The sequence below is a fragment of the Mus pahari genome, chromosome 7, assembly GCF_900095145.1.
Source record: "Mus pahari chromosome 7, PAHARI_EIJ_v1.1, whole genome shotgun sequence".
In the NCBI taxonomy this organism is placed as follows: Eukaryota; Metazoa; Chordata; class Mammalia; order Rodentia; family Muridae; genus Mus; species Mus pahari.
Genome location: NC_034596.1, coordinates 4,070,337 through 4,082,617, shown reverse-complemented (window position 1 = coordinate 4,082,617; position 12,281 = coordinate 4,070,337). Strand labels below are relative to the sequence as shown.

Here is a 12,281-nt window from a genome sequence, read left to right as displayed (position 1 = left end):
ACTGGTCCAGAATTTACAATGTAGCCTTGTAAGCCCCTGGTGATGCTTCTGTCTCAGCTTTCCCACGTGCTGGGATTAGAGCTGTGCACTATACTAGGGTTTTTTGTTTTTTTTTTGTTTGTTTGTTTTGTTTTTCGAGACAGGGTTTCTCTGTNTAGCCCTGGTGGTCCTGGAATTCACTCTGTAACCAGGCTTGACCTCGAACTCAGAAATCTACCTGCCTCTGCCTCCCAAGTGCTAGGATTGAAGGTGTGCGCCACCACTGCCTGGCTTATACTAGCTTTTTATGAAAGCATTTTATTCAACCAACAGGATGAATTTTGGTGTCGTGTGTGACCTAGTCATTGGGTTGTCATTAATTGCAAGTCTTGTAGGCAGAGGCAGGAAACAATCTCTATGAATTGGAGGTCAGCCTAGTCTACAGGGAGAGATCCTGTCTCGAAAAACAAGTCTACAAGTTCCTCTGGCTCAGAGTTTGGCAAAGACATTTGCTATCAAGCCTGACAATGTGAGTTCAATCCCCAAGACCCACCTGGTGAAAGAAGAGAATCAGTTCCTACAAGTCATTCTGATTTTGACATGTACACATCCACACACATACATCCGCAATAAACAAGTATTAGAAGAAAAAAGTCAGTGTTCAAGGACTTAGGGTTTTTTTTTTTTTTTTTTTTTTTTCCGAGACAGGGTTTTTCTGTATAGCCCTGGCTGTCCTGGAACTCACTCTATAGACCAGACAGGCCTCGAACTCAGAAATCCGCCTGCCTCTGCCTCTCGAGTGCTGGGATTAAATGTGTATGCCACCATGTCTGGCTCAGCCTTAGGGTTTTAAAGCTGTGAGTAGACATCATGACCAAGGCAAGTTTTATAAGGACAACATTTAACTGGGGCTGGCTTACAGGCTCAGAGGCTCAGTCCATTATCATGATGGTGGCATCCAGGCAGGCATAGTGCAGGCAGAGCTGAGAGTTCTACATCTTCACCTGAAGGCTGCTAGTAGAAGACTGACTTCCAGGTGCTAGGGTGAGGGTCTTTTTTTAAAAAATATATTAAAGGCAGATTTATTGGGAAGGCACTCGGGTGAGTTCACTGGCCCCAAGAATTGAGGTCATCATGATTGGGGGCCATCATGTGGCTGGGAAAGGGGGAGAGGGAAGAGAGCAGAGAGAGGAGAAGAGAGAGACCAAAATCTATGATGAGGGTCTTAAAGCCCATGCTCACAGTGGCACAGCTACTCCTCTGAGGTTACACCTTCTAACAGTACCACTCTCCACCACCACAAGGACCTCAGTCCTTAGGCTCATCTACAACCCTACATGCGCTTCTCCTGATTTTTTTTTTTTTACTGATATTAAAAGAAGAAGTGTTAAATTTAACAGAAAACACTGACACATTATACAAAAGCTACAAGTTTATTAACATTATATTTTCTAATGCTAGAAAACTTTCAAACAAGTCATTCTAGTTCTCAAATAAGAAATCACAATATTCAGTATTAATTAAAAAGAGAAAAGGTAACGGGGACCACGTGTGGCTGTTATTCACTTGGGAGGATCTGTGTTGATGCCGTACTTTTCCTTGAGAAGCTTCAGCTGCTCCTCCTTCTTCTTGGTGTCCATCTTCTGGAACGCCTACAAGTGTGACAAGCACCATAGTTAACGGGGACTGAGCTACACAGTTCACCAGCAGCACTAGCCTGGAGGAAACCCCCACGCCCAGCACCGCCTCTGCAGAGTGGGCCGCACTCACCCGGTTAGCATTGTAATACAGAACCACAAGGTATCTGTTACAAACGTTGAATCCTGACAGGTGGTCACAGGCATTCTTAGCATCAAAGATGTCTTCATAGACCACATAGGCTGTTCCTCTGGTTTCAGGTGTATTCCCTCTGTACAACAGTTAGAAGACAGTTACCCAAGCATCAACAATTTCCAGTCTTTTTGAACCTATAACTGGGTCTTGTTTATTTTGGCACTGAACTTTTAAAACTACAAAGGACATATTAAAGCCCTCTGTTCCAAGTGCTCTCTACTGCTGGGCTCTACTCTCAGCCCTGTAAGAATTGACTGGAGACAACAGAAATAAGTGTAAGTAATTTGAAATCAACCTGTAAAAATAGCAGAGGGAATAAACACTATGAATAGATAAGCTACAGGAGCGTGTAATTTTTAAGCTAATGTGCTTTGAAGTGGAATATCTCAAGACTATGAACAAAGCTGCATACACATGAGCCCAATCAAAGCTGTGAAATCAGCACACACTGTGCTCACGTAACTCCTCAGGCTTGAAGCAGGGACAGTACCTAGGACTGATGGCCTGCTAGCCAGCAATGGCTGACCAAGGCTCTCAGTGTTCACTGTGCAGCCCTCGGCTGGGGAAACAGCTTCTGCTCAGAGGACAGAAGCACACCACCTGGCAGAGTTACCCATGAGCCTGGCAAAATGCTGGCAGGTGGGGTCCGTACCCACTTACAGGCTCCTCCTAGGACCACTACTCCCTGCCTCACTTTTTCTTAGCCCCACAGGCTTCCTCTGAGAGCTGGGGAAGTGAGAGAAGCCACAGGAGCCCTGATGTGCAGGCACGGAGTGGCCAAGGTCAATGTGTACAGCTGTCAGGGAGCCCACTTTCCAATGGTCTGGAATATAAACAGACCCCTTATGCAGCCATTGGATGAGGTGTGGGACTGTGGGCTGACTCTTCGCTTGCCAAACACACATAGTAGGTGAAGCAAAACACTATTCTGGATCAGAAGGACAGTAAAAACACGTAAAAGCCTAACTCCAAAATCGTGCCTTTGGAGCTGGGAGGTGGTAGCACACACCTTTAATCCTAGCACGTGGGAAACAGAGGCAAGGGAAACTCTGAGTTCAATGCCAACCTGGTCTACAGAGTGAGTTCCAGGACTATTACACACACAAAAAAAACCCTGTCTGGAAAAACAAGAACAACCAAACCAAAAATCGAATCTCTGGGCATGGTAGCAGACACCTTTAATCCAAGCACTTGGGAGTCAGAGACAGGTGGATCTCTGTGAGTTCAAAGCTAGTCTGAGTTTACATAGTAAGCTATGCAGAGGCCCTGTCTCAAAATAGCACCCCCACCTCTCCAAAGGGACAGGGAGTCAGCATCCACGGGCTGGTGAGATGGCTCAGCGGTTAAGAGCACCGACTGCTCTTCCAAAGGCACCAAGTTCAAATCCCAGCAACCACATGTGGCTCACAACCATTTGTAACGATATCTGACACCCTCTTCTGGTGTGTCTGAAGACAACTACAGAGTACTTACATATAATAAATACATAAATCTTTAAAAAACAAAAAAAACCCCTCATCCACAATTTAGCCTTTCTAGCTTCAGTTACTTGACATCATATACTGATTTCAGTATCATTTGTCCTATATTATATGTGTTTTTAAAAATGATTTATATGTGCCAGGCAGTAGTGTTGCACACCTTTAATCCCAGCACTCAGGAGGCAAACACAGGCGGATCTCTGAATCTACAGAGTTCCAGGACAGCCACTGCCACACGGAGAAACCCTATCTCAAAAAACAAAACAAAACAACGTGCATGTTATGTGTGGAGGTGTTTATATGTAGAACAGTGCCCTTGGGAGGTCAGACGTGACGTGGGACACAACTGGAACCAGAGCTGCACCCAAAGTGGGTGTTGGGAACAGAACTTGGGCCCTCTGGAAGAGTAGGAAGCACTCTGACCCCAGAGTCATCTTTCCAACCCCTATGAGGGAGTTTAACAGGAAAGGTAACAATGTTAAAAGGCTGCAAAGAATACAAAGTACCACTTGACTACTACATGTCTGGTAGAGTGATCAGTTGTCCTGGTGCACAAAGAAGCATGGCTAGGTTTTACCAAATTCCATTCTAGAAAGTCAGTACTAGCTGGTGGTGGTGGTCCACATCTTTAATCCCTGCACTCAGGAGGCAGAGGCAGGCGGATTTCTGAGATCAAGGCCAGCCTGGTCTACAAAGTGAGTTCCAGGACAGCCAGGGATACAGAGAAACCCTCTTTGAAAAAACCCAAATCAGTACTGGCAGGGTGCTTGGCACCCAGTAAGCAACAGAGGCTGATCACAGAGGGAACAGAAGATCCACCGTTTCTCACTCTGCAGCTAAGATCCAGGCTCTTGTGCCTCAAACTTCTATGACTTCATTAAACAATCACTGCATTCTCCAAGGACAAGCAGCAGAACTAACAGTGAAAGGTGGGCATCACCCCTTCCTTCAAGCAAGAGAAAGACATTACATAGAAAGTATGACTCCCAGATCATATGGAGCCACATGAGGAAAGGAGAGCTGTGACAGAGATGATGAGGAGAGCTGCTGTAATGGGCTCAGGGGAGACCTCTCTGAAGAGTCTTTCCCGAAGCCGAGACCAGGCTGAGAAGGAGCCAGGGCCCCAAGCTACTGTGTCTCTGCTCATGCTTTGGCTGCACCCTACTACCAAGCTGTGACCCCTGCCGGATTGAATTTGCCACACTATACTGCCCAGACTGGTCTCAAACTTGTAGTTTTTCTGCCTCTGTCTCCAATGTGGCTCTGATTACAGGTGTGTTCTACCATGACTAGTTCTTTTTTTCTTTTTCTTTCTTTCTTTTCTTTTTTTTTTTCTTTTTCTTTTCTTTTTTTTTTTTTTTTNAGACAGGGTTTCTCTGTGTAGCCCTGGCTGTCCTGGAACTCACTCTGTAGACCAGGCTGGCCTTGAACTAAGAAATCCACCTGCCTCTGCCTCCCGAGTGCTGGGATTAAAGGCATGCACCACCATGACTGGTTCTTATGTTGTGGTTTTGGTATCATTCTCTAACTCTGACTTAATCTTCTCTCAAGTGAGCGCTATAAGTAAGCTTTATAATGCCTTCATAAATTAATCACAGACATGCTATTATTTATTTTCTTTTTACAGTATTAAGGATTGAACTCAAGGCCTTGCACACTCAACTAATAAGCTGTACCTCCAGTCCTATTCATTTGTGTGTGTGTGTGTGTGTGTGTGTGTGTTTGTGTGTGGATGGGAGGTTACTATGGATCATGCAGCAATGCTATTAACACAAAGCCTGGAGGCAGTCACCTCTGCCAAGAAAGACAGGTGAGTTCATGGGCAGTAGCGTGACCATGTATTAACTACTGAGTCTTAGGACTAACTAAGGACTAAGTTATGGTGACTAAGGGGTGGACAGGGAAGGCTCAGTGGCTTTATGGAGAGTGACTGGATGTATGGACTGTGCAGTTTGACTCAAGCTAAGTGTCTCATACTGAAGCCTAGGTAGAGGAAACACTCTGCCCAGTCTCACTTAACTTGAAAGACTCCATTAGCATCTGCACTCAGGTCTAACAACCAATGCAGTCCATTTATCACACTGCCTTCACATTGAGGACCAAAGGGCCACCATCCAAATTATCTTACAGAAGAAAGAAAAACCTAACAAGTCTGGCCGCTTGTCACATGGCTAGTTACAGGTATTAAAAGCAAACCCTTGTTCCCTGGCTCTCAAATCAGAGACTATCTACATATTATTATTTGTTCTTCGAAGGACCTGGATTCTTGCATTCCTCAAAATACAGACAAAATGCACTCAGTAGAGAGTACAAAGCCCTTAGCATCTGTTCAGAGGACTGAAACCTTCTAAAGAGAGCACTCCTTCTATGGGATTTTTGTTTCATCCTCATTTGGCTACTAATGGGAATACATCACAAATGATGGTATATTCCCAGGAAGCAGTTTACTGCCAGGAGAGATGGTGATCATTTGAAAGCAAAGGCTTCAGGTTCTCATGGTCCTAAAAGCCAGGAAGGGGCTCTGAGGTTATAAAAAGAAAATCTTCCGCTTGACTTGAGCTGTAGGCTTAAGAAATTCAGGCTGGGGCTGGAGAGATGGCTCAGCGGTTAAGAGCATCAACTGCTCTTCTGAAGGTCCTGAGTTCAAATCCCAGCAACCACATGGTGGCTCACAACCATCCGTAATGAAATCTGACTCTTCTGGAGTGTCTGAAGATAGCTACAGTGTACTCACATATAATAAATAAATAAATTAAAAAAAAAAAAGAAATTCTGGCTGACCTCAAAATCACTGTATAGATGAGAATCACCTTCAACCCTTGCCTCCATGTATAAACTGAGGTTATAGGCGTGTCCCACCACACTTACTTCAGAAAACTTATAGAAAAATATATAGTGGGTGTACTGGCTAGTTTTGTGTCAACTTGACACAGCTGGAGTTATCACTGAGAAAGGAGCTTTAGTCGGGGAAATGCCTCCATGAGATCCAGCTGTGGGGCATTTTCTCAATTAGTGATCAAGGGGGAGAAGCCCCTTGTGGGTGGGACCATCTCTGGGCTGGTAGTCTTGGATTCTATAAGAGAGCAGGCTGAGCAAGCCAGGGGAAGCAAGCCAGAAAAGAACACCCCTCCATGGCTTCTGTATCAGTTCCTGCTCCCTGACCTGCTTGAGTTCCAGTCCTGCATCCTTTGGTGATCAACAGCAGTATGGAAACATAAGCTGAATAAACCCTTTCCTCCCCAACTTGCTTCTTGGTCATGATGTTTGTGCAGGAATAGAGACCCTGACTAAGACAGTGGGGTTGGGATTATAGCTCAAAGGTCAGTGCTTGCCTAGCATGTACAGGGTCCTGGGTTCAAACCCACAGGACCTTCTCAATGGTGCCTTCCTGACTAAAAATTTTTATGACTAAAAATAAAAGCTTTAAAAATCCTTCCAGAGGGACCCTTAAATGGCACACGTTTAGGTATTGTAGTTTAATGGTTTGATTCGGAATCAGAAGATTTTATCACTAAACATTACATGATATCAGAAAGGTACTTTTACTCAAGGGTCTTATAGTCTCACTGCAAAGCAGACACATCACTACATACCATCCAGTGCAGTCCTGCTGCAAGCTACAGCTCGGATTACAGATTAGACAACCATATCCTTTAAGTGATATTATAAGTCTTAGAAAAACTTACACTCTGATTTGACGAATAGGTCCATATTTCCCAAATATATCATACATTTCTTCTGCTGTGATTTTGTATGGCAAATTCCGTATATACAAAATCCGATTTACTTCAGGTGGGAGGCGAATCTAAAATAAGAAATAAGAATCATTATACTGAAGGACAGCAGTGCGGCCATGATAAAGACCCCAGTGAAGCCAAAGAAGAAGCCAAGAGTAAGAACTACCACCGGATGCTCCTCAGGAAGTCAGCAGAGGGAAGACTGTCAGGAGCAACTAAAACCCCACTCTAACTTAACAAGGATCCCCTCTTCACTTAACACATCCTTAATGTCTCCTGGGGAAGAAAGGACAGTAAAATCCTACTCATAAGCCTTCTCACATCTGAGGAACCTGTGTCAGTGAATTCTGTTCCTCTTACAGGCTTTCCCTTCCCACCAGCCTCTAGTCCTCAGCTGAGCAGCTGATCCGGTCCTCCCAATTCACACAAAACAAAGTAAACAAAGCACTGGGCTCCTCTCACTTACTCATCAGCTACTAAGTGCCCGCCCCCCCCGCCTTTTTTTTTTTTTTTTTTTTTTTGAGACAGGGTTTCTCTGTGTAGCCCTGGCTGTCCTGAACTCACTCTGTAAACCAGGCTGGCCTCGAACTCAGAAATCCGCCTGCCTCTGCCTCCCGAGTGCTGGGATTAAAGGCACGTCTATGTTATCGACTTTTTTGGACTCAGAAGAGCCCAACGCCTGGTCCTAGGTGTAGGCCTTACGTGGTCACTGATACCAGGGGGCTCTCAATAGGGGTGGGGCGAAAAGTCACTCAAGGAACACACCCCTGAGGACGAGCCCAGGGCAGAACCTCCTTTGACAGACCTGATAACAAGCTTCCCCACCTGTAGGCGGAAGGATAACAAACGCTCCCCATCCTCGCAGCACCTGTCAAGCAACAACCTCGCTTCCCTATCACGCAGAAAGCGGGGTACTCACATTCGCCCTCTTAGCCGCTTGCATCGCCATCTTGGCGGGCTGATGTAGGTTATCGTAAGATCCCTCTGGATATTTCTAAACCTGATCGCCTTCGTGGACGACACGGCGTCAGGTACGGAGTATTTACAGCCAGGTAGCGCCGGAAGCGGTTACAGCGCTGCCGGAAAGTCCGCGTCTCAAACTAGGACGTGTTTACTTCCTAGAAAAGATGCTCCAAGTCACACTACAGAGAAGGCATTCTCAAGCCGGAAAGCGAACTAGCGAGCTCCAAGACGCTTCCGGATAGCGGACCGGAAGAGGCGGGGCGAGTGGTACCGGAAGGGAGGTGTTGGCTTGAGGGGTGTGGCTTGAGGACCGAGGGGCGGGGTCCGCGAGAGCGGTCAGCCCCACAGGCTGCGATTCAGCGCTTAGGTCGCGGAGGCGAACCCGGCTCGCCAGCGCTTCCCACCGGGCTCCCAATCTGAACTTTACTCGGAAGGCCGATCCCGGGCCCTGGGTCTCAGGTCGCGCTTCACCTGACGGCCGAACTCCTTCGCCCGGCTCCCGCGGCCCCTGTCCACGCAAACAGAGCACACCGCCCGTCACCATACACCTTTTTATTTCCTTAGACCAGCTTCACAGGAGCGGACTTGGGAAGAGAGCCCACTTCCAAGTTTGCTCGGAGGTCCTCCTTCACTCGGGCAGCTCCAAGACGGTTTTGCCCACTTTCCTGTTAGCCTCTACATATTAGCCACTTGAATATAAGTTGCCGGGTAGACTCTATCCAGAACCGGCAGCAGACGTTGGGGGCTGTTTGCAGAGAAGGGCGGAATCTGCTCTGTGAAAGTTTTCGCCAGTGTTTGTACTAAGGAAAAGATTATCAACCTGAAGAAAGGCCTTAACCCTGCTATTCCCCATCCTGCCTAGCCCTAATGTTCTGAGTATCTGAAACAGCACGCCCTTTCACTTCCCATCAGGAAAGAGCATGCTTTCAAATGTGCCACCTCATGCTGTACCAGATAAGATTGAAGGCTGCAGTAAAGTACTAGTGTATCAGACAGACTTACATAGCTTAACACAAAAGGAATACTGAAGCCTTATCTTCCCCACTAGGTGCGAAACTGATGGGATATAATCCCAAAGCTGGCTCCTTCTATAATGCTGCAAAGGATTTTAGGAACATAAATCTGTTGAAGGTCCAAGCTTACATAGGCTTTCTTCGTCTACTGAGAAGAGGTCTATCCTGAAAACCAAGCCTTGGACCTTCATCCTTTTGTTCATCCTGATAGAAACATATAAATATGAAGTATAGGAATATGTGGGAGGGTTTAGAGAATTAATTCTCTGAACACAGTTACCAGTTGGTACACAAGGTAGCAGATTTATTTAAAAAGCAAGCTGTTTGTACAAAGGCAATTTTCTTGGTGACAGTCCTACTTTCTTTCACTTACAACCCACCTCATTATCCCTAGATTGAAGTAAACTAGTGATCGGACTTCCTCATTTAAAAAGTAGTTCTAAAAACAGAGCCCACTAAAACTAACAACAGCTCCTCCTATTAAACCACAGAGAGCCCAGTGACCATCAAGAGCCGGGCAGTTGATATTCTTCTCTCGGGGCTGGTGAGATGGCTCAGTGGGTAAGAGCACCCAACTGCTCTTCCAAAGGTCCAGAGTTCAAATCCCAGCAACCACATGGTGGCTCACAACCACCCGTAACAAGATCTGACTCCCTCTTCTGGAGTGTCTGAAGACAGCTACAGTGTACTTACATATAATAAATAAATAAATTAAAAAAAAAAAAAGACATTCTTCTCTCAATAGGATCCAGCAGCTCCCAAAGGAAAGAGATCCGTCATCATGTTAACCACAAGCATTGGTACACATAAGGTTTCAAGGTATATCTCTGGACATGTGAGTAAAGGTAAATGGAGGTGTGGCGGTGCGTGCCTGTAATCCCAGCACGTGGAGTTTGAGGCAGGGAGAGCTCGAGCTTGAGGCTAGCCTGGGTTACCTAGTGAGACCTTGCCTGAAGATAACAAATCACTACAAGCACAGGAGGCTAGTGCGGTTGGACCTGAAACAGTGGCCATAGAAAGGCTGTGTGAGTGGAATTATAATTGCATGTGTTACCTCGTGCATCTCCTACCTGAGTCCCTGTTCCCCACCTCATCACAGAGGTGGGAATAACTACACCAACACCTGGTATTTTATCTCATCCCCACCCTCACCCCCAATAAATCCATTCCCACAGGCATCCAGGCATGGGTAAGAGTGGAAAAGAGGAAGTCCTGTTCCAGGCCACAGAGTAGACTGTCCACATCTAAGTTAGAGGGTCTCTGTGTAGTGAAAATTTTGGTTTCTTTGAAAATCACAGACATATTATGGGAATATGTTTTCCTTTTCATCCCAGGTGTGGGGTATGGGCTGCTTTAGATTGTCCACAGCCACTGACTGGGATTGGCCCTGTGCTCCTGCAGGGGTGGGATTTGTCAGCATCAGGCAGTTTCTGAGATTGTGTGATGTTTGGAATTCTGGGGAACTCTTCCAAGGGGTATGTGAATACTAGGGCCCTGAGAGGTGGGTGAGTTGTTGGTTGATCATGGTTTAAGTAGCTGTGCACAAAGAAGAAACAACAAGAGGAAATTAGGTATCTGAATAAGAGGATCAAACTTGCCCCAAGGAGTACAATGGCCCTAACCAGCAGGAATTAGTCCAATGATGACGCTGCCCCTCTTCAGCTCTATCCTTGTTTCTCCCCTATCTAGCGTTAGTGGGTTGAAAGGGTAAAAGAAAAGAGGTGGAGAAGGGTAGAAAAGAGAACCCACGAAGTAGCAAATGCGGCTATAGGTCTGCAGGGGCTGCCAGCTTTGCTCTCATCTCTCCCTTCCTACTCACAAGGAAAATGGAAAATGATGGATGGGAAAAAAAGAGACAGATTTGTGCGAAGATGTAGCTCAGTTGGTAGAGTGTCTGTCTACCATGCATGAGGCCTTGGCCTTTGTGGTGGTTTGTATTTACTTGGCCCAGGGAGTGGCACTATTAGGAGGTGTGGCCTTTGGGAGTAAGTGTGTCATTGTGGGCATAGGCAAAAGAGCCTCATCCTAGCTGCCTGGAAATCAGTCTTCCCCTAGCAGCCTTCAGATGAAGATGTAGAACTCTCAGCTCTGGCTGCGCCATGTCTACCTGAATGCTGCCATGTTCCTACCTTGATGATAATGGACTGAACCTCTGAACCTGTAAGCCAGCCCCAGTTAAATGCTGTCCTTATAAGAGTTGCCTTGGTCATGGTGTCTGTTCACAGCAGTAGAATCCTAACTAAGACAGCTTTGACCCCCAGAGTCACATAATCCAGGCAAGATGGTGTACATCTATAATCCCAACACTCAGGAGATAAGAGATGAGAGAACCAGAAGCTCAAGGTCACTCTCTACTACAGTGAGTTTGAGGCCAGCATGAATACAGGGAACCCTGTCTTCAAAAATATCCAGATTTGGTATTAGAACACACACACACACACACACACACACCCCTGCTTCCTGGGTTCTCTCCCCCACCCCCCTTTTGACCATCTCTAGATTAGTCTGTGCTGCATCGTCTTTCGGTGCCTGCTGTGCTGCAAGTGCCTTACCTTTAGTGAATCTTAGAGTTGCTTCAGGAAAATCTTCTCTATAGCTGAATCCAGCTGCAGCCATGAGCTTCCTTGCCATTTGAAGCTTATGCTGGAAGCCAGCTCTAACCAGAGGTACAGTGCCAGCACCCCAAGCCAGCTGGATGACAGCTGTGCCCACGCCACTTGATCTCCATGGATCAGCACAAAGCCTCCGGCTGAACATGGCCTGGGATGGAAAGCAGAGAAACTGTGGAAACTTTCTCTTCTGTCCAAGTATAGAAATAGCCTGTGTACATCAGCTGACCCTTGGACCAAATGCCAAGTAGTTTGCATTTTGCATTTTGAAGGGGAGCATTGACAGTTCTCCATCTCTGCCTCTCTCTTTTCTTTTTCTTTCCCTTGCGTGCGTGTGTGTGTGTGTGTGTGTGTGTGTATCCCTTATTGTCTCTGATCAAGTGGAAAATGGGCTTTAGTTGCAAAAATATTGTAGCCAAGCCCATTATCTCTAGTCAAAACACGAAACATACTGAAGAAATCCTTTCCTTTTTCATTGTTGAAGACCAAAGTCAGGGCCCCTGAGCATGCTGGGAAAATGTTCTACCTCTGAGACACACTCCTAGTCTTCTTCTCCTGCCCTGGGCCCTAAAGACAAGTCCGCATGATTCGAGGTGCAGATTGCTCCTGGGTCTGTGTTAGACAAGTCCGCATGATTCGAGGTGCAGATTGCTCCTGGGTCTGTGT

The 12,281-nt window shown here is 46.3% G+C and overlaps 2 protein-coding genes across 2 annotated transcripts in view; both read right to left on the bottom strand.

Moving 5' to 3' along the window:
- Positions 1-1,393: 1,393 nt before the first annotated feature.
- Positions 1,394-8,234, bottom strand: Sf3b6 (splicing factor 3b subunit 6). The gene is made up of 4 exons (XM_021202391.2): positions 7,950-8,234; positions 6,980-7,098; positions 1,750-1,888; positions 1,394-1,631 (listed from the first exon to the last, which is right to left on the bottom strand). Exons 1-4 carry the CDS (start codon positions 7,977-7,979, stop codon positions 1,542-1,544), a joined length of 378 nt encoding a protein of 125 aa, XP_021058050.1. The 5' UTR covers positions 7,980-8,234; the 3' UTR covers positions 1,394-1,541.
- Positions 8,235-8,621: 387 nt separating this feature from the next.
- Tp53i3 (tumor protein p53 inducible protein 3) overlaps positions 8,622-12,281 on the bottom strand; it is a 6,904-nt gene continuing 3,244 nt past the window's right edge. Inside the window, 6 exon segments of the mRNA XM_021202321.1 lie at positions 8,622-8,677; positions 8,680-8,793; positions 9,380-9,464; positions 9,467-9,547; positions 11,485-11,726; positions 11,729-11,796. Coding sequence (XP_021057980.1) covers positions 8,622-8,677; positions 8,680-8,793; positions 9,380-9,464; positions 9,467-9,547; positions 11,485-11,726; positions 11,729-11,796 — 646 coding nt within the window.

Coding starts and splice junctions, on each gene's coding strand:
- Sf3b6 (XM_021202391.2), bottom strand. CDS start 7,979: ATGGCGATGCAAGCGGCTAAGAGGGCGAAT. Junction 7,099..7,949: donor AAGCGGCTAAGAGGGCGAAT/GTGAGTACCCCG, acceptor TTCTTATTTTAG/ATTCGCCTCCCACCTGAAGT. Junction 1,889..6,979: donor CCTATTCGTCAAATCAGAGT/GTAAGTTTTTCT, acceptor ACTGTTGTACAG/AGGGAATACACCTGAAACCA.